The 27057-nt window shown below is 44.6% G+C and overlaps 2 protein-coding genes across 2 annotated transcripts; both read right to left on the reverse strand.

Annotated features, from left to right (window-relative positions):
* Window positions 1–8896: 8896 nt before the first annotated feature.
* LOC115204967 (extracellular calcium-sensing receptor-like) lies at window positions 8897–13680 on the reverse strand. The gene is made up of 7 exons (XM_029770541.1): window positions 13379–13680; window positions 12642–12936; window positions 11886–12175; window positions 11359–11639; window positions 10880–11088; window positions 10163–10508; window positions 8897–9892 (listed from the first exon to the last, which is right to left on the reverse strand). Exons 1-7 carry the CDS (start codon window positions 13678–13680, stop codon window positions 8976–8978), a joined length of 2640 nt encoding a protein of 879 aa, XP_029626401.1. The 3' UTR covers window positions 8897–8975.
* A 2593-nt stretch (window positions 13681–16273) lies between these two features.
* LOC115206639 (extracellular calcium-sensing receptor-like) lies at window positions 16274–21107 on the reverse strand. Its single transcript, XM_029773809.1, has 7 exons — window positions 20830–21107; window positions 20063–20357; window positions 19221–19510; window positions 18695–18975; window positions 18191–18399; window positions 17484–17829; window positions 16274–17216 (listed from the first exon to the last, which is right to left on the reverse strand). Exons 1-7 carry the CDS (start codon window positions 21105–21107, stop codon window positions 16300–16302), a joined length of 2616 nt encoding a protein of 871 aa, XP_029629669.1. The 3' UTR covers window positions 16274–16299.
* Window positions 21108–27057: the final 5950 nt, after the last annotated feature.

Genomic DNA, 27057 nt, shown 5'->3' on the forward strand with positions numbered 1-27057 from the left:
CACCATGGGTAGATGCCCACCCAGACCCTCCCCTATAGGTTCAGGTTTGCGGCCGGGAGTCTGTACCTTTGGGGGGCGGTACTGTCACGCCCTGACCTGTGAGAGACGTTTTATTTCCTCTAGTTTGGTTTGGTCAGGGTGTGACATGGGGTGGGCATTCTTGTTTTTGTGAGAGCAGAGCACCGACGAGATGAGGAACTAGCACGTCAACGAGGCAAGCACGAGAGGCAGCCCCCAACATTATTTTTGGGGGGGCACACGGGGAGATTGGCAAAGTCAGGGTTCAGACCTGAGCCAACTCCCCGTGCTTACCGTAGGGAGCAGGTGACCAGTCAGGCACCGAGTTATGCTGTGATGCGTACTATATCGCCAATGCGCATTCATAGCCCGGTGTGATCTGTGCCTGCGCCCCGCATTTTCCGTGCTAGAGGGGGCATTCAGCCAGGACGGATTGTGCCGGCTCAGCGCTCCTGGTCTCCAGTGCGCCTCCTCGGTCCAGGATATTCTGCGCCAGCTTTACGCACTGTGTCGCCAGTACGCCTTCACAGCCCAGTTCGTCCTGTGCCAGCGCCCCGCACTTGCCAGGCTAAACTGAGCATCCAGCCAGGACGGGTTGTGCCAGCCATACGCTCCAGACCTCCAGTGCGCCTCCACGGCCCAGTATATCCTGCACCAGTTCTACGCACTGTGTTGCCAGTGCGCCTTCACAGCCCAGTTCATCCTGCGCCAGCGGCCCACACTTGCCAGGCAAAAGTAAATCATCCAGCCAGGACGGATTGTGCCAGCCCTAAGCTTCAGACCTCCAGTGCGTCTCCACGGCCCAGTATACCCTGTGCCTGCTCTGCGCACCTGGTCTCCAGTGCGTCTCCCCAGTCCGGTGAGACTGGTTCCAGCTCCACGTAAGAAGCCTCCAGTGATGATCCATGGTCCGAAGCCTCCAGTGATGATCCATGGCACGAAGCCTCCAGTGATGATCCATGGCCCGGAGCCTGTAGGGATGATCCATGGCACGAAGCCTCCAGTGATGATCCATTGCCCAAAGCCTGTAGGGATGATCCATGGCACGAAGCCTCCAGTGATAATCCATGGCCTGGAGCCTCCAGTGATAATCCATGGCACGAAGCCTCCAGTGATGATCCATGGCCCAGAGCCTCCAGTGATGATTCATGGTGTGAAGCCTCCAGTGGTGATCCATGGCGCAGAGCCTGTGGTGACGATCCATGGCACGGAGCCTGCAGCGATGGTCCCCGGTCCGGAGCCTCCGGCGACAGTCCCCGGTCCGGATCCTCCGGCAACGATCCACGGTCCGGTAATACAAAAGCGGAGGGATCAGCAGGTGGAGCGGGGGCTACGCCCCGAACCAGAGCCACCACCATGGGTAGATGCCCACCTGGACCCTCCCCTATAGGTTCAGGTTTGCAGCCGGGAGTCTGCACCTTTGGGGGGCGGTACTGTCATGCCCTGACCTGTGAGAGATGTTTTATTTCCTCTTGTTTGGTTAGGTCAGGGTGTGACATGGGGTGGGCATTCTATGTTTTCTATTTCTTTGTGTTTAGCCGAGTATAGTTCCTAATCAGAGGCAGCTGTTTATCGTTGTCTCTGATTGGGAATCATACTTAGGCAGCCCTTTTTTTCCCTCCTTCAGTTGTGGGATCTTGTTTTTGTACAGCTCAGTAAAGCCTGCAGAACGTGACATTCGTTTTACTTTGATTGTTGTTTTGATTTAGTGTTCTGAGTTATAATAATGCTTACTTCCGGTCCGGAGCGAGCAGTCGCACTTCGCTTTGCTCCACAGGTAATATTACACTTCTTTACATTACAACGGTTTGGTTTGTTTGATCTGAACAATTTTTTCTTAGCTATCAAAGATAATTGTGTAGTTTAGAGTAATTGGAGTAATTATCGAGGCCAGCTATCTTTTTTTTCGTCCTCCTAACGTAGTCAACACTGCTGGCTGCTAGCTGCTAGCTAGTCAAAACCGCTAGCTAGCCAACCGTTACCGACTAGCAGCGCTGTAGATACTAATACATTACAACGGAACGATTTGACTAGTGCAGTGTTAGCTAGCTAGCTACATAGCTGTCTTTGTCATAGCTTGATAATTGTGTAGTTTAGTAATAGCTAGGTTAGCTAGCCAGCTATTTCCGTCCCCCGCGACGCCATTGTTCCATACCCAGCCAACTATTACCGACGAGCAGCATTGTAGAAACTAAATACGTTACAAAGGAACGTCTTGATTAGTGTTATGTTATGTTAGCTAGCTACAAAGTTGCTCTTGTATAATAGCCAACCTCTACCGACTAGCAGCACTGTAGAAACTATTACATTACAACGGAACGATTTGACTAGTGCAGTGTTAGCTAGCTAGCTACATAGCTGTCTTTGTCATAGCTTGATAATTGTGTAGTTTAGTAATTATCGAGGCTAGCTAGGTTAGCTAGCCAGCTATTTCCGTCCCCCGCGACGCCATTGTTCCATACCCAGCCAACTATTACCGACGAGCAGCATTGTAGAAACTAAATACATTACAAAGGAACGTCTTGATTAGTGTTATGTTATGTTAGCTAGCTACAAAGTTGCTTTTGTATAATAGCCAACCTCTACCGACTAGCAGCACTGTAGAAACTATTACATTACAACGGAACGACTTGATTAGTGTAGTGTTGTGTTAGTTAGCTAGCATTTTCGTCATTTTAGTCAATAAGATTTTCGCAACGTAAGCTTAACTTTCTGAACATTCGAGACGTGTAGTCCACTTGTCATTCCAATCTCCTTTGCATTAGCGTAGCCTCTTCTGTAGCTTGTCAACTATGTGTCTGGCTATCCCTGTTCTCTCCCCTCTGCACAGGCCATACAAACGCTTCACACCGCGTGGCCGCTGCCACTCTAACCTGGTGGTCCCAGCGCGCACGACCCACGTGGAGTTCCAGGTCTCAGGCAGCCTCTGGAACTGCCGGTCTGCGGCCAACAAGGCTGAGTTCATCTCAGCCTATGCTACCCTCCAGTCCCTAGACTTCCTGGCGCTGACGGAAACATGGATTACCACAGATAACACTGCTACTCCTACTGCTCTCTCCTCGTCTGCCTACGTGTTCTCGCATACCCCTAGAGCATCGAGCCAGCGGGGTGGTGGCACTGGAATCCTCATCTCTCCCAAGTGGACATTCTCTCTTTCTCTCCTGACCCATCTGTCTATCTCCTCATTTGAATTCCATGCTGTCACAGTTACCAGCCCTTTCAAGCTTAACATCCTTATCATTTATCGCCCTCCAGGTTCCCTTGGAGAGTTCATCAATGAGCTTGATGCCTTGATAAGTTCCTTCCCTGAGGATGGCTCACCTCTCACAGTTCTGGGTGACTTTAACCTCCCCACGCCTACCTTTGACTCATTCCTCTCTGCCTCCTTCTTTCCACTCCTCTCCTCCTTTGACCTCACCCTCTCACCTTCCCCCCTACTCACAAGGCAGGCAATACGCTTGACCTCATCTTTACTAGATGCTGTTCTTCCACTAATCTCATTGCAACTCCCCTCCAAGTCTCCGACCACTACCTTGTATCCTTTTCCCTCTCGCTCTCATCCAACACTTCTCACTCTGCCCCTACTCGGATGGTATTGCGCTGTCCCAACCTTCGCTCTCTCTCTCCCGCTACTCTCTCCTCTTCCATCCTATCATCTCTTCCCTCTGCTCAAACCTTCTCCAACCTATCTCCTGATTCTGCCTCCTCAACCCTCCTCTCCTCCCTTTCTGCATCCTTCGATTTTCTCTGTCCCCTATCCTCCAGGCCGGCTCGGTCCTCCACTCCTGCGCCGTGGCTCGACGACTCACTGCGAGCTCACAGAACAGGGCTCCGGGCAGCCGAGCGGAAATGGAGGAAAACTCACCTCCCTGCGGACCTGGCATCCTTTCACGCCCTCCTCTCTACATTTTCCTCTTCTGTCTCTGCTGCTAAAGCCACTTTCTACCACTCTAAATTCCAAGCATCTGCCTCTAACCCCAGGAAGCTCTTTGCTACCTTCTCCTCCTTCCTGAATCCTCCTCCCCCTCCCCCCCTACTCTCTCTCTGCGGATGACTTCGTCAACCATTTTGAAAAGAAGGCTGATGACATCCGATCCTCGTTTGCTAAGCCAAACGACACCGCTGGTCCTGCTCACACTGCCCTACCCTGTGCTTTGACCTCTTTCTCCCCTCTCTCTCCAGATGAAATCTCGCGTCTCGTGACGGCCGGCCGTCCAACAACCTGCCCACTTGACCCTATCCCCTCCTCTCTTCTCCAGACCATTTCCGGAGACCTTCTCCCCTACCTCACCTCGCTCATCAACTCATCCTTGACCGCTGGCTACGTCCCTTCCGTCTTCAAGAGAGCGAGAGTTGCACCCCTTCTGAAAAAACCTACACTCGATCCCTCCGATATCAACAACTACAGACCAGTATCCCTTCTTTCTTTTCTCTCCAAAACTCTTGAACGTGCCGTCCTTGGCCAGCTCTCCTGCTATCTCTCTCAGAATGACCTTCTTGATCCTAATCAGTCAGGTTTCAAGACTGGGCATTCAACTGAGACTGCTCTTCTCTGTGTCACAGAGGCTCTCCGCACTGCTAAAGCTAACTCTCTCTCCTCTGCTCTCATCCTTCTAGACCTATCTGCTGCCTTTGATACAGTGAACCATCAGATCCTCCTCTCCACCCTCTCCGAGCTGGGCATCTCCGGCGCGGCCCACGCTTGGATTGCGTCCTACCTGACAGGTCGCTCCTACCAGGTGGCGTGGCGAGAATCTGTCTCCGCACCACGTGCTCTCACCACTGGTGTCCCCCAGGGCTCTGTTCTAGGCCCTCTCCTATTCTCACTATACACCAAGTCACTTGGTTCGGTCATATCCTCACATGGTCTCTCCTATCATTGCTACGCAGACGACACACAATTAATCTTCTCCTTTCCCCCTTCTGATAACCAGGTGGCGAATCGCATCTCTGCATGTCTGGCAGACATATCAGTGTGGATGACGGCTCACCACCTCAAGCTGAACCTCGGCAAGACGGAGCTGCTCCTCCTCCCGGGGAAGGACTGCCCGTTCCATGATCTCACCATCACGGTTGACAACTCCCTTGTGTCCTACTCCCAGAGTGCTAAGAACCTTGGCGTGACCCTGGACAACACCCTGTCGTTCTCCACTAACATCAAGGCGGTGACCCGATCCTGTAGGTTCATGCTCTACAACATTCGTAGAGTACGACCCTGCCTCACACAGGAAGCGGCACAGGTCCTAGTCCAGGCACTTGTCATCTCCCGTCTGGATTACTGCAACTCGCTGTTGGCTGGGCTCCCTGCCTGTGCCATTAAACCCCTACAACTCATCCAGAACGCCGCAGCCCGTCTGGTGTTCAACCTTCCCAAGTTCTCTCACGTCACCCCGCTCCTCCGCTCTCTCCACTGGCTTCCAGTTGAAGCTCGCATCCGCTACAAGTCCATGGTGCTTGCCTACGGAGCTGTGAGGGGAACGGCACCTCCGTACCTTCAGGCTCTGATCAGGCCCTACACCCAAACAAGGGCACTGCGTTCATCCACCTCTGGCCTGCTCGCCTCCCTACCTCTGAGGAAGCACAGTTCCCGCTCAGCCCAGTCAAAACTGTTCGCTGCTCTGGCACCCCAATGGTGGAACAAGCTCCCTCACGACGCCAGGACAGCGGAGTCAATCACCACCTTCCGGAGACACCTGAAACCCCACCTCTTTAAGGAATACCTGGGATAGGATAAAGTAATCCTTCTAAACCCCCCCCAAAAGATTTAGATGCACTATTGTAAAGTGGTTGTTCCACTGGATATCTTAAGGTGAATGCACCAATTTGTAAGTCGCTCTGGATAAGAGCGTCTGCTAAATGACTTAAATGTAAATGTAATAATAAATAATTAATCATGAGCACTTACCACACTGCACCTTGGTCTCCTCCTTACGACGATCGTCACATTTGGCCATGGTTCACTGACTTTTGACTTCTTGTCATCATATATTGCAAATGGACAAAACATAGGCCTTATGGACAAACTCAATAAAATAAGACAAAGGTATGTTCATATGGTTGTTATATATGCATTACTGACAAAAAATGATTTTTTTTCCGAAAAACAGTCCAGAAACCAATTTTTTAGAGGGAGTTGTATTTTTGAAAAAAAAGAACAAATCTAAATTTGACCCTTGGGTCTTGACTTAATGTCCATTTGCAATATGAACATTTACGGTGGTGCGCTCGCCAATTTGGGAATTTGATGTATGACACTTGATATTTGCCATATGCCACTTGCCATAAGCTTTGAATGAACTGCCATCCATTTGAGTGGTATTTGCGATCATGTACATGTTTCATCCAATGGCAATATGTTGCCATTCATTTTTGTCCATTTCATGGGGGTCTTCCCTTACCACTATAATCTAGACCTCTTGGCATGCAGGCACTACACAGCATTTCCTCTACAGTCTAGTCCTCTTGGCACGCTGGCTCTTCACAGTATTTCCCTACAGTCTAGTCTTCTTGGCACACTTCCTCTCTTTGATTTCCCCTACAGTATAGTCCTCTTGGTATGCTGGATCTCATACATTTCCAACACAGTCAAGTCCGCTTGGCACGCTGGCTCAACACAATTTTTCAACTTAAGTCTAGTCCTCTTGGCATACAGGTTCTACACAGTATTTCTTATACGGTCTAGTCTTCCTGGCAAGCTGGCAGCACACAGTATTTATTCTAAAGTATAGTCCTCTTGGTATGCTTCCTCTCTTTTATTTCCCCTACAGTCTATTCCTCTTGGCACGCTGGCACTTCACAGTATTATCCCTGCTGTCTAGTCCTCTTTTTACGACTGCTCCACACAGTATTTCCTTGACAGTCTAGTCTTCTTGGCACACTGTCTCTACGCAGTATTTCCTCTACTGTGAGTCCTCTTGTTTCACTGCCTGTCTTATATTTCCCCTAGAGTCTAGTCCTCTTGGCACATTGCCTCACTTACAGTTGAAGTCGGAAGTTAACATTCACCTTAGCCAAATATATTCAAACTCAGTTTTTCACAATTCCTGACATTTAACCTGTTGGGGCTTGGGGGCAGTATTTGCACGGCCGGATAAAAAACGTACCCGATTTAACCTGTTATGGATAGGGGGCAGTATTTTCACGTCCGGATAAAAAACGTACCCGATTTAATCTAATTATTACTCCTGCCCAGAAACTAGAATATGCATACAATTATTAGCTTTGGATAGAAAACACTCCAAAGTTTCTAAAACTGTTTGAATGGTGTCTGTGAGTATAACAGAACTCATTTGGCAGGCCAAAACCTGAGAAGATTCTGTACAGAAAGTACCCTGTCTGACCATTTCTTGGTCTTCTTGATCATCTCTATCCAAAACAGGGGATCTCTGCTGTTACGTGACACTTCCTACGGCTCCCATGGGCTCTCAGAAGGTGGTAAAAATCTGAATGGTGGCTTTGCAGGCCCTGGCTGAAAAACATTAGCGCGTTTGGATAGTGGTCGGTCAGAGTACTATGAGACTGAGGCGCGTGCACGAGTCGACTCCATGTTTACTTTCTCTCTCTTTGAACAAAAACAACCACTTCCGGTCGGAATATTATCGTTTTTTACGAGAAAAATGGCATAAAAATTGATTTTAAACAGCGGTTGACATGCTTCGAAGTACGGTAATGGAATATTTAGAATTTTTTTGTCACGAAACGCGTCGGGCGCGTAACCCTTCGTCACCCTTGGATAGTGTCTTGAACGCACAAACAAATGCCGCTATTTGGATATAACGATGGATTGTTTTGAACCAAACCAACATTTGTTATTGTAGTAGAAGTCCTGGGAGTGCATTCTGACGAAGAACAGCAAAGGTAATAACATTTTTCTTATAGTAAATCTGACTTTGGTGAGGGCTAAACTTGGTGGGTGTCAAAATAGCTAGCCCTGTGATGCCGGGCTATCTACTTAGAATATTGCAAAATGTGCTTTCACCGAAAAGCTATTTTGAAATCAGACATAGCGAGTGCATAGAGGAGTTCTGTATCTATAATTCTTAAAATAATTCTCATGTTTTTTGTGAACGTTTATCATGAGTAATTTAGTAAATTCACCGGAAGTGTTTGGTGGGAATGCTAGTTCTGAACGTCACATGCTAATGTAAAAAGCTGGTTTTTGATATAAATATGAACTTGATTGAACAAAACATGCAGGTATTGTATAACATAATGTCCTAGGCGTGTCATCTGATGAAGATTATCAAAGGTTAGTGCTGCATTTAGCTGTGGTTTTGTTTTTTGTGACATTATATGCTAGCTTGAAAAATTGTTGTCTGATTATTTCTGGCTGGGTACTCTGCTGACATAATCTAATGTTTTGCTTTCGTTGTAAAGCCTTTTTGAAATCGGACAGTGTGGTTAGATAAAGGAGAGTCTTGTCTTTAAAATGGTGTAAAATAGTCATATGTTTGAGAAATTGAAGTTATAGCATTTTTTAGGTATTTGTATTTCGCGCCACGCGATTCCACTGGCTGTTGACTAGGTGGGACGCGAACTTAGGACAACAGACTTGTCAAAACTATAAATTGTTAACAAGAAATGTGTGGAGTTGTTGAAAAACGAGTTTTAATGACTCCAACCTAAGTATATGTAAACTTCCGACTTCAACTGTATATGAAAATGTTTATTATATTATTATAATACATAATATGATGAATTACAGTATCAGTTCCACTTTGTAGGCTACTGCTAATCACATCATTTAGCAGGTCAAATTAGATTTTAACATTCACGATTTGAACATTCTCTCATAACATTGCATAATATCTAAAGTGACCCTGTGTCATGTTACTAGTTACAATGTTACCAATGATTACCTTCTAAATTGTTGGTCATCTCTGTCAGAGTTGTCCTACCTAACTGTATGATAAACCATATAACTGAACGTTACAATGTTTTTTCCCCTCAATCATTTCTTAATAACGTATATCATTGGATGTCTTCTCCATAAGGTGTTTCTTGGTGTTCTTCTCCGGCCTGAACAGAATAATAAAGCATTTAGGAACAAATAATAGAAAGAACAAACCAAAGCTAGAGGTGATGATGGCAAAGATCTCCACAGCTACAGTGAACTTCCCAGGAGAGCTGACATAAGCTGGGATAAAGGTGATCCAGACTGCACAGAATATGAGCATGCTGAAGGTGATGAATTTGGCCTCATTGAAGTTATCAGGCAGCTTTCGAGCCAGAAAAGCCAGCACAAAGCACAAGAGAGCCAGGAGTCCTATATAGCCCAACACAGCCCAGAAACCAATAGCTGAACCCACATCACACTCTAGAATGATCTTTTCCTTGTAGGTAGTGGGGTTTTTAATGGGGAAGGGAGGGGACAGGACCAACCACAGAGTGCATATCAAAGCCTGGACAAACGTGAAGGACACTACAGTCAATCTCTGCTGTGGAGGACCAAACCATTTCATGACATTACTGCCTGGCAGCGTAGCCCTGAAGGCCATCAACACCACTAATGTTTTCCCCAGAACACAAGAGATGCAGAGGACGAAGGTGATCCCAAACGTTGTGTGACGCAGCATACAGGACCATTCAGAGGGCCGGCCAATGAAAGTAAGAGAACACAGAAAACACAGAGCCAAGGAGAAGAGCAGCAGGAAGCTCAGCTCAGAGTTGTTGGCCCTGACGATGGCCGAAGTTCGGTGGCGGTAGAAGATAGTTGCCGTGGCGATAGCCAAGCAAGCCCCGCCCACAGAACAGGCGGTCAGGATGATTCCGAGGACCTCGTGGAAGGACAGGAACTCCACAGGCTTAAGGATACAGCGGTCTCTCTCAGCGTTGGGCCAGTACTCCTCGGGACAGATCAGACAGTCTGAAGAATCTGACCAGGACAAAACAACAGACATCAAATGTTAATATTAATAGATTCAGGTTTTATTTATTTACAAATACATGTCCCACAATGCTGCACTTTGGCAGTTTACAATAAAGAATGTTGAATTAATGTGCAGCTTACATGAGATAATAAGAACAGGAACATGATTGACAGACACTACCTTTGAAGTGCTGGTAATATGAATAAACCACTACTTTGTAAACCATGATACAAATTACTACACATTTTATGCCAACTATTCCTATATAGTCCTACCTGTGTTATTACTGATCTCTCCCTCTGCACATTGGATACAGTCATAACAGCATACAGGCTTTCCTTTCTGTATAGCCTTACGAGTGCCTGGGGGACAGCTCTCACTGCACACTGACACAGGTACTTGTGTACTGTTCTTTACCCAGGTGATTTCCCTCTCCATGTCAAGCCTCTGATCAAGAGGCAGGGACGCATCATAGCGCCCCACTGTCACAAACTCCAACTTCCCTCTCTCCCGTATCTGCCAATTGACCAGCTCATAAGTGGCTATTGGGTCCCCGTTGGCATCGAAAGACACCTGGTACCCATTACGAGAAAAGTTCACCCTCCTCAATCTCTCCAGGACCTGGGGGTTTGGAAGGGCAAGGGAGAGATAGAGAGAGGGGACAAAAGAGAAGGAGAGAGGTGAAGAGAGATGGAGATAAGGGAAGAGAGAGATGAGTAAAGGGAAGAGAGATGGAGAGATAGATGGAGAGAGGGGAAGAGAGTGATGAGAGATGGAGAAAGGGAAAGAAAGATGGAAAGAGAAATGGAGAGAAGGGAAGATGGATGGAGAGAAGGAGAGACAGAAAACAGAACATCAATTCAACTCATATATTTATCAGATGTGTTACTTCAGAAGAAGTTGTAAAGTACAATGAGAACTCTAAGGCCTTCATACATGTAGAATAAATAAACATATTTATCAGGAAATTATACTATTGACTTGTCATTCACCTGTGTTGGCTTCACATTAAGTTTTTTGTCACAGTTCACAGTGGAGTTTTCTCTCTCTTCACAAACAATGCTGTGGATGGCGTGTGCTATGGCGTAAACAGCTTTATACACCATGTTAGTGACACGCAGCTGAGATGTATCTGTGTAGGGGGCCTGTAGCTGCTGTATATCCTCACTGCCATCACACACCTTCTCCTCAACCCCAACACCTGTAGAGGTCCCTACAGACAGACAGACAGACAGACAGACAGACAGACAGACAGACAGACAGACAGACAGACAGACAGACAGACAGACAGACAGACAGACAGACAGACAGACAGACAGACAGACAGACAGACAGACAGACAGACAGACAGACAGACAGACAGACAGACAGACAGACAGACATGTAAATAGATAGTTCGATAGACAGATTGATGGATGGATGGATTGATAGATTAGATAGATAGATAGATGGATACCTATCCCCAGCCTACAGCCAAAGGCTCCCTCCCAGAACTCAGTGAGCAGGGGAGAGTTGGACACCTTCTGTGGGGAGAGGTCCAGGAGGAAGTCCCTTAGGCCTGGGATGACAGAGCGTTGGATGCCAAATCCGATGGCCCCGGCACACAGGCCGAAGCGCAGCATATCTGGGTCAGTGACCCAGGTCTCGCTCCCGATCCACTGGCGGGGCGGAGAGGGCAGGCGGTCCATCTCCTCCAGCAGGTTTCTCATGTCCCCAGAGGCTACGAATGCAACCACCACCTGGGCTGTGGAGCTGGGGAACATGATTATATCATATGCTTAATATGCTGGTCATGTTTGTCATTCATTGGAATGTCTCAGTGAAGTGAACATGAGCATTAGTATTAACCAACACTTTTGACAAGCTAAAGATATGCAAATCATGTTGGTCTCACAGATCAGCTTTGGGAAAAGAGAGACATTAATAACAATGGTATTTTTTTATAAATATAGTCTTGCATTTGTGTGAATGAAAAGTTCACAAGTAATCATGGATCACCTGCGGATCACGTCAGCCACCCGTTGCACTCTGCTGAGTGGGTTGGTACGGGAGAAGGCTTCAGAATACTCCACACAGATGCCTTCCTCTTGTGCTGCCTGTAGGAAAGCCGCCATCCCGTTATTACCGTAGTCAGAGTCGGAACGGACCGCCCCAATCCAAGTCCAGCCGAAGTGCCTGATGAGGTGGGCCAGAGCGGCAGCCTGGAACTGGTCACTGGGGATGGTTCTGAAGAAGGTTGGATACTGTTTCTTATCACTCAGACACGCACAGGTGGAAAAGTGGCTCACCTAGGTAAAAACAGACAGTCGAAAACATGAGAAAGAACATCATGTCGGCCTAACAACTCTAATGTATTGGCTACTTCCTATTTTTTTTAGCTATGCAGTTTGATGTTAGGGAGACATTAATAATAATTAGCCAATTCATTGTTTTTCAGTAGGCCAAAATGAAAAGGATACAGAAAAGTGTGACACCAATCCCTGGTCTCCCATAACAACCTAGCCTATGAAAGATAGTCCTCAGATCATGTTTTAATGCCTACAGAAGTTCTCCAGACTCAAAGTCCTCAGTCCATGTTCAAATGCCTTTCTACACATAATTTCACACAGAAATGTATATTCCTGAAAGAGAGGAGAATACAGTAGGAATACGGTAAATTAAAAGTGGAACACATTCCCGAAAGAGAGGAGAATATACAGTAGGAATACAGTAAGTTTAAAAGAAGCTGAATGATTTCTTTCCAGAGGAGTTTACCTGAGGAATGCCGAAAGGGCCGATGATGCGCAACATGCTGATGGTAGGCGTGGAGGCAGACTCGCCAACGATAGCTGTCACTGTAGCCGAACCCGAGCACTGTTCTCCGGTATCAAACATGGGATCCTGGCCGTTAGCCAGCTGGAAGGCCACTTTCACGGCCATGGGGACCGAGGAGCAGGAGTCGTGCACTTGATAACCAAGCGTGACACCCGGTAGAAGATATGAACTGTTGTTTATCTCCTCAACTGCGAAGATCATGGCGCGCGAGAAGCGCAACTCACGGGAATCCATTCTGTAAATAGAAGATGGGTCAGTGAGCACCTCCTGACGAATCATAAACTAGCCTACAGAATGTTTCCATGGCAAACAGCCTAATATCTAGTATTATTTTCTAAACCATCTATATGCCAACACTTTGGTTGTCTGTAATTGAGGACATTGTAGGATAGCCTGCAATTGAAAATGTGATCCTTTGTAACAGCAGTCTTTACCTACTCTCTCAGACACAAACACAGTTTTTATCTGTCTTCAAACACACTGTTAGTCTGTCTTTAAACACACTGTTTTTCTGGATTTAAAACACTGTTTACCTATCATTAAAACACTGTTTATCGTCTTTAAAAACACTGTTTATCTGTCTTTAAACAAACTGTATCTCTGTCTTTAAAACACAATTTATCTGTCTACCCACACAGCCACAGTCCTGTCCCCTGTTCCCTCTTGCGCTCACTGACCTCCCTGTGCACTGCAGGGGCTCAGGCATGCTGGTGTAGCTGTGATCCACAGTGTGCACAAAGTAATGGATGGAGAAAACACCCCCGATGACAAAGTCCCCGTCCTGGGAGAACGCCGGAGGAAGAGGGGTGCCTTGGAGCCTGCATCTGACAGACTCCAGCCCAGAGGCAGAGGCATTGGCAGAGGCAGAGACAGAGGCAGACGAGAGCAAGGCGAGCCCACCAGCCACCACAGCTAGATGTAGTAGAACCAGACTACCAGCCAGACTTGGATCCAGAGCAGAAGCCAGAGAGAGCCTCATTCCCCTGATGTGTGGAAGGTATGGCGTAATACAGCGCCACACAGACCCACATAGGTCAGGTTACCTCTCTACTCTGGGTTAAATACCCACCGTACCTCTGTGGGGATTCCTCTGGGGGCCACACTGTGGGTTTGGCCATGCCAGGAAGGGAGGGGTTAGAGGCTGCTCTGCTCACCCAGTCAGGTCCTGCTTCTTTCAGCTATAGAGAGTGTATGCACCAGCATCAGAACTACGTTGACTGTAATGGTTTATTTAGACATAAACATACATTAGACATACAATAACCATGAGCCTCTCTTACATTTCCCTTACTTTCTAGTCCTCTTGGCAAGTTGGCTCTACACAGTATTTCCCCTACAGTTTAGTCCATTTGGCACTTTGCCTCACTTATATTTCCTCTACAATCTAGTCCTCTTGGTACGCTGGCACTACTCAGTATTTACCCAACAGTCTAGTCCTCTAGGCACTTTTGCTCTTCACAGTATTTCTGCTACAGTCTAGTCCATTTCGCACTTTACCTCAATTATATTTCCCCTAAAATCTAGTCCTCTTTGCAAGATGGCTCGACTCAGTATTTCCCCTACAATCTATTACTCTTGGCACGCTGGTAGTACACAGTATTTATTCTAAAGTCTAGTCCTCATGGTACGCTTCCTCTCATATATTTCCCCCACAGTCTAGTCCTCTTGGCACTTTGCCTCACTTACAGTTGAAGTCAGAAGTTTACATTCACCTTAGCCAAATACATTTAAACTCAGTTTTTCAAAATCAAAGTAAAAATTCCCTGTCTTAGGTCTGTTAGGATCACCACTTTATTTTAAGAATGTGAAAAGTCAGAATAATAGCAGAGAAAATGATTTATTTTGGCTTTTATTTCTTTCATCACATTCCCAGTGGGTCAGATGTTTACATACACTCAATTAGTATTTGGAAGCATTGCCTTTAAATTGTTTAACTTGGGTCAAACGTTTTGGGTAGCCTTCCACAAGCTTCCCACAATAAGTTGGGTGAATTTTGGCCCATTCCTCCTGACAGAGCTGGTGTAACTGAGTCAGGTTTGTCGGCCTCTTAGCTCGCACACGCTTTTTCAGTTCTTCCCACAAATGTTCTATTGCATTGAGCTCAGGGCTTTGTGATGACCACTCCAATACCTTGACTTTGTTGTCCTTAGGCCATTTTTGTTACAACTTTGGAAGTATGTTTGGGGTCACTGTTCATTTGGAACCAAGTTTTAACTCCCTGACTGATGTCTTGAGATGTTGCTTCAATATATCCACATAATTTTCCATCCTCATGATGCCATCTATTTTGTGAAGTGCACCAGTTCTTCCTGCAGCAAAGCAACCCCACAACATGATGCTGCCACCCCCGTGCTTCGTGATTGGGATGATGTTCTTCGGCTTGCAAGCCTCCCACTTTTTCCTCCAAACATAACGAATGTCACTATCTTTGTCCCCATGTGCAGTTGCAAACCGTAGTCTAGCGTTTTTATGGTGGTTTTGGAGCAGTGGCATCTTCCTTGCTGAGCGGCCTTTCAGGTTATGTTGATATAGGACTCGTTTTACTGTGGATACAGATACCTTCGTACCTGTTTCCCCCAGCATCTTCACAAGGTCCTTTGCTGTTGTTCTGGGATTGATTTGTACTTTTCGCACCAAAGTACGTTCATCTCTAGGAGACAGAACGTGTCTCCTTCCTGAGTGGTATGACTCCTGCGTGGTCCCATGGTGTTTATACTGCGTACTATTGTTTGTACAGATGAACGTGGTACTTTCAGGCATTTAGAAATTGCTCCCAAGGATGAACCAGACTTGTGGAGGTCTACAATGTTTTTATCTGAGGTCTTGGCTGATTTCATTTGATTTTACAACGATGACAAGCGAAGAGGCACTGATTTTGAAGGTAGGCCTTGAAAAACATCCACAGGTACACCTCCAATTGACTCAAAATGTCAATCAGCCTATCAGAAACTTCTAAAGCCATGACAAATTTTTCTGGAATTTTCCAAGCTATTTAAAGGCATAGTCAAGTATGTAAACTTCTCACCCACGAAGTGTGAAACAGTGAATTACAAGTGAAACAACTGTTAACAATTGTTGGAGAAATTACTTGTGTCATGCACAAAGAAGATGTCCTAACAGACTTGCCAAAACTATAATTTGTTAACAAGAAATGTGTGGAGTTGTTGAAAAACGAGTTTTAATCACTCCAACCTAAGCGTATGTAAACTTCCGACTTCAAATGTGTATGAAAATGTTTATTATATTATTATAATACATAATATGATGAATTACAATATCAATTGAACACATGCACTTCAATGTTATATCAATTCATATAGGAATAAAGCTTTGCTCCAACAACATGGAAGTGGTTCCACTCTGTAGGCTACTGCTAATCACATCATTTAGCAGGTCAAATTAGATTTTAACACTCTAGATTTGAACAATCTCTCATAACATTGGAATATCTAAAGTGAACCTGTGTCATGTTACTAGTTAAAATGTTACCAATGATTAGCTGCTAAATTGTTGGTCATCTCTGTCAGAGTAGTCCTACCTAACTGTATGATAAACCATATAAATGAAGATTACAATGTTTTTTCCCCTCAATCATTTCTTAATAACGTATATCATTGGATGTCTTCTCCATAAGGTGTTTCTTGGTGTTCTTCTCCGGCCTGAACAGAATAATAAAGCATTTAGGAACAAATAATAGAAAGAACAACCCAAAGCTAGAGGTGATGATGGCAAAGATCTCCACAGCTACAGTGAACTTCCCAGGAGAGCTGACATAAGCTGGGATAAAGGTGATCCAGACTGCACAGAATATGAGCATGCTGAAGGTGATGAATTTGGCCTCATTGAAGTTATCAGGCAGCTTCCGGCCCAGAAAAGCCAGCACAAAGCACAAGAGAGCCAGGAGTCCTATATAGCCCAACACAGCCCAGAAACCAATAGCTGAACCCACATCACACTCTAGAATGATCTTTTCCTTGTAGGTAGTGAGGTTTTTAATGGGGAAGGGTGGGGACAGGACCAACCACAGAGTGCATATCAAAGCCTGGACAAACGTGAAGGACACTACAGTCAATCTCTGCTGTGGAGGACCAAACCATTTCATGACATTACTGGCTGGAAGCGTAGCCCTGAAGGCCATCAACACCACTATTGTTTTCCCCAGAACACAAGAGATGCAGAGGACGAAGGTGATCCCAAACGCTGTGTGGCGCAGCATACAGGACCATTCAGAGGGCCGGCCAATGAAAGTAAGAGAACACAGAAAGCACAGAGCCAAGGAGAAGAGCAGCAGGAAGCTCAGCTCAGAGTTGTTGGCCCTGACGATTGCCGAAGATCGGTGCCGGTAGAAGACAGTTGCCGTGGCGATGGCCAAACAAGCCCCGCCCACAGAGCAGGCGGTCAGGATGATTCCGAGGACCTCGTGGAAGGACAGGAACTCCACAGGCTTAAGGATACAGCAGTTTCTCTCAGTGTTGGGCCAGTACTCCTCGGGACAGATCAGACAGTCTGAAGAATCTGACCAGGACAAAACAACAGACGTCAAATGTTAATAATAATAGATTCAGGTTTTATTTATTTTCAAATTCATGTCCACAATGCTGCACTTTGTCAGTTTACTATAAAGAATGTTGAATTAATGTGCAGCTTACATGAGATAATAAGAAAGGGAACATGATTGACAGACACTACCTTTGTAGTGCTGGTAATATGAATAAACCTTTACTTAGTAAACCGTGATAGAAATTACTACACATTTTATGCCAACTATTCCTATAGTCCTACCTGTGTTATTACTGATCTCTCCCTCTCCACATTGGATACAGTCATAACAGCATACAGGCTTTCCTTTCTGTACAGCCTTACGAGTGCCTGGGGGACAGCTCTCACTGCACACTGACACAGGTACTTGTGTACTGTTCTTTACCCAGGTGATTTCCCTCTCCAAGTCAAGCCTCTGTTCAAGAGGCAGGGACGCATCATAGCGCCCCACTGTCACCAACTCCATCTTCCCACTCTCCCGTATCTGCCAGTTGACCAGCTCATAGGTGGCCACTGGGTCCCCGTTGGCATCGAAAGACACCTGGTACCCATTACGAGAGAAGTTCACCCTCCTCAAACTCTCCAGGACCTAGGGGTTGGAAGGTCAAGGGAGAGAGAGAGAGAGAGAGAGGGGACGAGAGGGAAGGAAAGAGGTGAAGAGAGATGGAGATAAGGGAAGAGAGAGATGATTGAGGGGTAGAGAGATGGAGAGATAGATGGAGAGAGGGGAAGAGAGAGATGAGGAATGGAAAGAAAGATGGAAAGAGAGAGAAATGGAGAGAAGGGAAGAGAGAGGCAAAGAGAGAAACAGAACATTAATTCAACTCATATTTATCAGATGTGTTACTTCAGAACAACTTGTAAAGTATATTGACAACTCCTAGGCCTTCATACATGTAGTCTAAATAAACATATCTATCAGGAAATTATACTACAGTCTTGTCATTCACCTGTGTTGGCTTCACATTAAGGTTTTTGTCACAGTTCACAGTGGAGTGTTCTCTCTTTTCACAAACAATGCTGTGGATGGCGTGTGCTATGGCATAAATAGCTTTATACACCATGTTAGTGACACGTAGCTGAGATGTATCTGTGTAGGGGACCTGTAGCTGCTGTATATCCTCACTGCCATCACACACCTTCTCTTCAACACCAACACCTGTAGAGGTCCATACAGACAGACAGACAGACAGACAGACAGACAGACAGACAGACAGACAGACAGACAGACAGACAGACAGACAGACAGACAGACAGACAGACAGACAGACAGACAGACAGACAGACAGACAGACAGACAGACAGACAGACAGACAGACAGACAGACAGACAGACAGACAGACAGACAGACGGACATGTAAATAGATAGATAGATAGATATATCTAGATATATAGATAGGTAGATAGGTAGATAGGTAGATAGGTAGATAGGTAGATACCTATCCCCAGCCTACAGCCAAAGGCTCCCTCCCAGAACTCTGTGAGCAGGGGAGAGTTGAACACCTTCTGTGGGGAGAGGTCCAGGAGGAAGTCCCTGAAGCCGGGGATGACAGAGCGTTGGATGCCAAATCCGATGGCCCCGGCACACAGGCCGAAGCGCAGCATATCTGGGTCAGTGACCCAGGACTCGCTCCCGATCCACTGGCGGGGCGGAGAGGGCAGGCGTTCAATCTCCCTCAGCAGGATTTTCATGTCCCAAGAGGATACGAATGCAACCACCACCTGGGCTGTGGAGCTGGGGAACATGATTATGTCATATGCTTAATGTGCAGGTCATGTTTGTCATTCATTGGATCGTCTCATTGAAGTGAACATGGACATTGGTATTAACCAACACTTTTGACAAGCTCAAGATATGCAAATCATGTTGGTCTCACAGATCAGCTTTGGGAAAAGAGAGAAATTAATAACAATAGTATTTTTTGTAAATATAGTTTTGCATTTGTGTGAATGAAAAGTTCACAAGTAATCAAGGATCACCTGCGGATCGCGTCAGCCACGCGTTGCACTCTGCTGAGTGGGCTAGTACGGGAGAAGGCTTCAGAATACTCCACACAGATGCCTTCCTCTTGTGCTGCCTGTAGGAAAGCCGCCATCCCGTTATTACCGTAGTCAGAGTCGGAACGGACCGCCCCAATCCAGGTCCAGCCGAAGTGCCTGATGAGTTGGGCCAGAGCGGCAGCCTGGAACTGGTCACTGGGGATGGTTCTGAAGAAGGTTGGATACTGTTTCTTATCACTCAGACACGCACAGGTGGAAAAGTGGCTCACCTAGGTAAAAACAGACAGTCGATAACATGAGAAAGAACATAAAGTGGGCCAAGTGAGTCTCAGTTATTGGCTACTTCCTGCTTTTTTCTTTCGCTGTGTGGTATGATGTTAGGGAGACATTAATAATAATAAGCCAATTTATTGTTTTCATTAGGCCAGATTGAAAAGGACACATATTTCTACCCATTTCTATCTTGGTCATTCTATTCATAATGAAAATAGTTGTATAAGACATACTGGTGCAGTGAAAAACATGAGTAAAAGGTATGACAACAATCTCTGGTCTCCCATAACAACCTAGCCTATGAAAGATAGTCCTCAGATCATGTTTAAATGCCTCCAGACGTTCTCCAGACTCATAGTCCTCAGTCTATGTTCAAATGCCTTTCTCCACATAATTTCACTCAGAAATGTATATTCCTGAAAGAGAGGAGAATACAATTGGAATACGGTAAATTAAAAGTTGAACTCATTCCTGAAAGAGAGGAGAATATACAGTAGGAATACAGCAAGTTTAAAAGAAGCTGAATGATTTCTTTCCACAGGAGTTACCTGAGGAATGCCGAAAGGGCCGATGATGCGCAACATGCTGATGGTAGGCGTAGAGCCAGACTCGCCCACGATAGCTGTCACTGTAGGCGACCCCGAGCACTGTTCTCCAGTATCAAACATTGGGTCCAGGCCGTTTGCCAGCTGGAAGGCCACATTCATGGCCATGGGGACCGTGGTGCACGAGTCGTGCACTTGATAACCGAGTGTGACACCCGGTAGAAGGTCCGAACTGTTGTTTATCTCCTCAACTGCGAAGACCAAGGCACGCGAGAAGCGCAACTCACGGGAATCCAAACTGTAAATAGAAGATAGGTGAGTGAGCACCTCTTGACTAAGTGGTAAACTAGCCTATAGAATATCTGGTTATACCAGGGAAACATCTTAAAATCTAGCCTTATTTTCCACACTGTCTAAATGCCTACACTTTTGATATCGGTTATTGAGGACATTGTAGGATAGCCTGCATTTGAAAATGTGACCCTTTGTAACAGTAGGCTTTACCTACTCTCTAAGATACAAACACACTTTTTATCTGTCTTTAAAACATTGTTTACCTGTCTTTAAACACACTGTTTCTCTGTCTTTAACACACTGTTCATCTGTCTTTAAAACACTGTTTATCTGTCTTTAAACACACTATTTTTCCGTCAAAAAACACACTGTTTATCGGTCTTTAAACACACTGTCTCCGTGTCTTTAAAACACAATTTATCTGCCTCCCCACACAGCCACAGTCCTGCCCCCTGTTCCCTCTTGCGCTCACTGACCTCCCTGTGCACTGCAGGGGCTCAGGCAGGCTGGTGTAGCTGTGATCCACAGTGTGCATGTAGTTGTGGATGGAGAACACACCCCCGATGACAAAGTCCCCATCCTGGGAGAACCCCGGAGGACGAGGTGTGCCTTGGAGCCTGCATCTGACAGACTCCAGCCCAGAGGCAGAGGCAGACAAGTGCAAGGCGAGCCCACCAGCCACCACAGCTAGATGTAGTAGAACCAGACGACCAGCCAGACTTGGATCCAGAGCAGGAGCCGGAGAGAGCCTCATTCCCCTGATGTGTAGAAGGGATGGGGTAATACAGCGCCACACAGACCCACATAGGTTAGGTTACCTCTTTACTCTGGGTTAAATACCCACCGTACATCTGTGGGGATTCCTCTGGGGGCCACACTGTGGGTATGGCCATGCCAAGGAGGGAGGGGCTAGAGGCTGCTCTGCTCACCCAGTCAGTTCCTGCTTCTTTCAGCTATAGAGAGTTTATGCACCAGCATCAAAACTACGTTGACTGTAATGGTTTAGATAGACATAAACATACATTAGACACACCATAACCATGAGCCTCTCTTATTTTTCCCTTACTGTCTAGTCCTCTTGGCACGCTGGCTCTACACAGTTTTTACACAACAGTCTAGTCGTCTTGGCACGCTGGCTCTGCACAGAATTTCCCCAACTGTCTTGTGTTTTTGGTGTGCTTGCTCTATACAGTTATTCCTCTACAGTCTAGTCCTCTTGGTACACTGGCTCTACACAGTATTTACCATACAGTCTAGTCCATTTGGCACTTTGCCTATATTATATTTCCCCTACAATCTATTCCTCTTTGCATGCTGGCTCTACTCAGTATTTCCCTTACAGTCTATTCCTCTTGGCACACTGGCTCTTCACAGTATTTCCTCTACAGCTTAGTCCTCTTGGCATGCTGCTGCACTTATATTTCCTCTACAGCCTAGTCCTCTTGGCACACTGGCTCTTCACAGTATTTCCCCTTAAGTTTGGTCCTCTTGGTACGCTGGCAGTACACAATATTTATTCAAAAGTCTAGTCCTCTTGGTACGCTTCCTGTCTTGTATTTCCCCTACAGTATTGTCCTCTTGGCACGTTGCCTCACTTACAGTTGAAGTCAGAAGTTTACATTCACCTTAGCCAAATTCATTTGACTCAGTTTTTCAAAATTCCTGACATTTAATCAAAGTAAAAATTTCCTGTCTTAGGTCAGTTAGGATCACCACTTTATTTTAAGAATGTGAAAAGTCAGATTAATAGTAGAGAAAATTATTTATTTCAGCTTTAATATCTTTCATCACATTCAAATAGGCACTAATGCTTTATGCTATACAACGTTTGACATGTTTGAACGAACGTAAATATATTTTTTGCCCTGGTTCATGAAGTGAAGTCCGGCGGGCTTAGATCATGTGCTAACAACACGGAGCTTTTTGGACATAAATGATGAGCTTTTTTGAACAAAACTACATTCGTTATGGACCTGGGATTCCTGGAAGTGACATCTGATGAAGAGAATCAAAGGTAATGCATCATTTACATAGTATTTTCGATTTTAGATCTCTCCAACATGGCGGTTAGTCTGTATCGCAAAGTGTATTTTTCTGGGCGCAGTGCTCAGATTATTGCAAAGTGTGATTTCCCAGTAAGGTTATTTTTAAATCTGGCAAGTCGATTGCGTTCAAGAGATGTAAATCTATAATTCTTTGAATGACAATATAATATTTTACCAATGTTTTTTAATATTAATTATTTAATTTGTTGTGCTGACTTGACTGCCGGTTATTGGAGGGAAACGATTTCCTGAACATCAACGCCATAGTAAAACGCTGTTTTTGGATATAAATATGAACTTGATAGAACTAAAAATGCATGTATTGTCTAACATAATGTCCTAGGAGTGTCATCTGATGGAGATTGCCAAAGGTTAGGGCATAATTTTAGCTGATTTTATGGTTTTGGTGACGCCTGTCTTTGAATTGACAAAACATTACACACAGCTATTGTCAATGTACTCTCCTAACATAATCTAACTTTATGCTTTCGCCGTAAAACCTTTTTGAAATCGGACAACGTGGTTAGATTAACTTCTTCGGGCTAGGGGGCAGCATTGAGAATTTTGGAAAAAATTTGTGCCCATTTTTAACTGCCTCCTACACCAACTCAGAAGCTAGAATATGCATATTATTGTTCAGGTTTGGATAGAAAACACCCTAAAGTTTCTAAAACTGTTTGAATGGTGTCTGTGAGTATAACAGAACTCCTATGGCAGGCAAAAACATGAGAAGGTTTCATGCAGGAAGTACCCTGTCTGACAAGGTGTTGTTGTTTTTGCTTCTGTTTATTGAAGAGTCAGGATCTTAGCTGTAACGTGACAATTCCTAGGGCTCCAATAGGCTCTCAGAACCCGGGAAAAACCTGAACGATGACGAGGCAGCCTCAGGCTGAAACACAGAATCCCCTTTTCCAAGTGTCGCGTCAGAGGACAATAGAATTAGGCGCGTGCGCAATTCGACCCCGTGGAGAAATTTCCTTCGGCTGTTTAGCTAATTGCAGATTCCCGGTCAGAATATTATCGCTTTTCTACGAGATAAATTGTATAAAAATTGATTTTAAACAGCGGTTGACATGCTTCGAAGTACGGTAATGGAATATTTAGAATTTTTTTGTCACGTTCTGTGCCATGCGCACGACCGTGATTTAGCATTCTGATAGTGTCTGGAACGCACGAACAAAACGCCGCTGTTTGGATATAACGATGGATTATTTTGGACCAAACCTACATTTGTTATTGAAGTAGAAGTCCTGGGAGTGCATTCTGACGAAGAACAGGAAAGGTAAGACCATTTTTCTTATAGGAAATGTGATTTTGGTGAAGGCTAAACTTGCCGGGTGTCTAAATAGCTAGCCCGTGATGGCTGGGCTATGTACTTAGAATATTGCAAAATCGAGTGCATAGAGGAGTAATGTATCTATAATTCTTAAAATAATTGTTATGCTTTTTGTGAACGTTTATCGTGAGTAATTTAGCAAATTGTTAGTAAATTCCCCGGAAGTTTGCGGGGGTATGCTTTTTCTGAACGTCACATGCTAATGTAAAGCTGGTTTTTGATATAAATATGAACTTGATTGAACAGACATGCATGTATTGTATAACATAATGTCCTAGGTGTGTCATCTGATGAAGATCATAAAAGGTTAGTGCTGCATTTAGCTGTGGTTTGAGTTTTTGTGACATTATATGCTAGCTTGAAAAATGGGTGTCTGATTATTTCTGGCTGGGCACTCTACTGACATAATCTAATGTTTTGCTTTCGTTGTAAAGCCTTTGGCCAGTGTGGTTAGATTAACGAGAGTCTTGTCTTTAAATAGCTGTAAAATAGTCATATGTTTGAGAAATTGAAGTAATAGTATTTCAAACGTTTTAAAAATCGCGCCACTGGATTCAACTGGCTGTTACGTAGGTGGGACGAATTCGTCCCGCCGGTCCCATAGAGGTTAAGGAGATGTTTATCTTTCAAAGGGTGTAAGATAGTTGTATGTTTGAAAAATTTGAATTTTGCCATTTATTTGGTTTCAAATTTGCCGCTCTTGAAATGCACCTGCTGTTGATAGGGTCCCACATAGCCCCAAGAAGTTAACCTGTCTGTGCTAGGGGGCAGTAATTTAAACTGGTTACTACTCTTTCCCAGAAACGAGAATATGCTTATTATTAGTAGATTTGGATAGAAAACACTCTAAAGTTTCTAAAACTGTTTGAATGGTGTCTGTGAGTATAACAGAACTCATATGGCAGGCAAACAGCTGAGAAGATTCCAAGTAGGAAGTGGCCTGTCTGACAATTTGTAGTCCTTCTGTTGCATCTCTATCGAAATTACAGTATCTGTGCTGTTACGTGACACTTTCTAAGGCTTCCATTGGCTCTCTAAATCCACCAGAAACCGGATTGACGCGTCTCCTGTCTCTGGGCAGATAACAGCAGCACAGTTTCTCAGTGGTCTGCCTGGTGACAGAGAGACTGGACATGCGCGATCATGAGACCTCGCCATTTTTTCTTTCCCTCTTTGAATTAATACAACATTGTCCGGCTGGAATATTATCGCTATTTTATGAGAAAAATAGCATAAAAATTGATTTTATACAGCGTTTGACATACTTCTAAGTACGGTAATGGAACATTTTGACATTTTTTGTCACGACTGCGCTCGCGTGTTACCCTTTGGATAGTGACCTGAACGCACGAACAAAACGGAGGTATTTGGATATAACTATGTATTATCACTACATTTGTTGTTGAAGTAGAAGTCCTGGGAGTGCATTCTGACGAAGAACAGCAAAGGTAATACAATTTTTCTAATAGTAATTCTGAGTTTAGTGAGCCCTGAAGTTGGCGGGTGTCTGAATAGCTAGCCTATGATGGCTGAGCTATGTACTCAGAATATTGCAAAATGTGCTTTCGCCGAAAAGCTATTTTAAAATCTGACATAGCGATTGCATAAAGGAGTTCTGTATCTATAATTCTTAAAATAATTGTTATGTATTTTGTCAACGTTTATGATGAGTAATTTAGTAAATTCACCGGAAGTTTTTGGTGGGTATGCTAGTTCTGAACATCACATGCTAATGTAAAAAGCTGTTTTTTGATATAAATATGAACTTGATGGAACAAAACATGCATATATTGTATAACATAATGTCCTAGGAGTGTCATCTGATGAAGATCATGAAAGGTTAGTGTTGCATTTAGCTGTGTTTTGGGTTTTTGTGACATATATGCTTGCTTTGAAAATGGCTGTGTGATTATTTTTGGCTGTGTACTCTCCTAACATAATCTAATGTTTTGCTTTCGCTGTAAAGCCTTTTTGAAATCTGACAATGTGGTTGGATTAACGAGAGTCTTATCTTTCAAATGGTGTAAAATAGTCATATGTTTGAGAAATTGAAGTTATAGCATTTTTAAGGTTTTGTATTTCGCGCCACGCTCTCCCATTGGATATTGGTGAGGCGTTCCGCTAGATGCAAGAGGTTTTAACCTGTCTGGGCCAGTGGGACGCACCCTAATCAACAGCCAGTGGAATCGTGTCGCGCTAAATGCAAAACCTCATAAATGCTATAACTTCAATTTCTCAAACACATGACTATTTTACACCGTTTTATAGATACACCTCTCCTGAATCGAACCACGTTGTCCGATTTCAAAAAGGCTTTACAGCAAAAGCAAAACATAAGATTATGTCAGCAGAGTACCCATCCAGAAATAATCACACAGCCATTTTCAAAGCAACTAGCATGCATCACAAATACTCAGAACACAGCTAAATGCAGCACTAACCTTTGACAACCTTCATCAGATGACACTCCTAGGACATCATGTTACACAACACATGCATTTTTTGTTCGATAAATTTCATATTTATATATAAAAACAGCATTTTACATCGGCGCATGACGTTCAGAAAATCTTTTCCCTCAAATGCTTCCGATGAATCAACGCTACAATTTACAAAATTACTATTCGAAAACATTGTTAAAATGTAATATTGTCATTCATAGACGTATAGATTAACATGTCTTGAATGCCATCTCTTTGCCAGATTTAAAAATAACTTTACTGGGAAATCACACTTTGCAATAAACGACGTGGTATGCCCAGAAAAAAAGGCTAGGTTATAAATATTGGAGCCATCTTGGAACGATCAACCATCAAAAATACTATTGTAAATAATCCCTTACCTTTGATTTCTTTATCAGAAGGCACTTCTAGTACTTCCCAGGTCCATAACAAATGTAGTTTTGTTCAAAAAAGTTAATAATTTATGTCCCAATAGTGTCAGCGCGCTCCAAAGGCTAGTGAAAATGTACCGTATGCGTCTGACTTGTCGTCAGGAATGAGCAAAAAATATATATTTAAGTCCGTTCAAACATGTCAAACGTTGTATAACATAAATCTTTTGGGGCTTTTTCAACCAGGGCTTCAATAATATTCCATTGGGACGGTTGCATTGTCTTTCAAAACGTTTCAAAAAGGGAGAGTACCCATGGGCGCCGACGTCACATTGGTAATGGCCCATCCCCTGTGACCAAGATAAACATCCTCTCTTTCAGTCAATTTTGATAGTAGGAGACTCAAACCACTTTGTAAAGACTGGGGACATCTAGTGGAAGCCATAGGAAGTGCTAAATGAATCACAAGCCCTTGTGTGTTTCAATGGCA

The sequence above is a fragment of the Salmo trutta genome, chromosome 13 (genome assembly GCF_901001165.1).
Source record: "Salmo trutta chromosome 13, fSalTru1.1, whole genome shotgun sequence".
NCBI lineage: Eukaryota > Metazoa > Chordata > Actinopteri > Salmoniformes > Salmonidae > Salmo > Salmo trutta.

Excerpts from the sequence above, each read along its gene's own strand:
- LOC115204967 (XM_029770541.1), bottom strand. The coding sequence starts at position 13,680 with ATGAGGCTCTCTCTGGCTTCTGCTCTGGATCCAAGTCTGGCTGGTAGT. Across the intron at positions 11,640-11,885 it reads GTGGCTGACGTGATCCGCAG|CTCCACAGCCCAGGTGGTGG; the intron begins GTGATCCATGAT and ends CATGTTCCCCAG. Across the intron at positions 10,509-10,879 it reads TTAATGTGAAGCCAACACAG|GTCCTGGAGAGATTGAGGAG; the intron begins GTGAATGACAAG and ends CCAAACCCCCAG.
- LOC115206639 (XM_029773809.1), bottom strand. The coding sequence starts at position 21,107 with ATGAGGCTCTCTCCGGCTCCTGCTCTGGATCCAAGTCTGGCTGGTCGT. Across the intron at positions 18,976-19,220 it reads GTGGCTGACGCGATCCGCAG|CTCCACAGCCCAGGTGGTGG; the intron begins GTGATCCTTGAT and ends CATGTTCCCCAG. Across the intron at positions 18,400-18,694 it reads CTGGGAGGGAGCCTTTGGCT|GTGTTGGTGTTGAAGAGAAG; the intron begins GTAGGCTGGGGA and ends GGACCTCTACAG.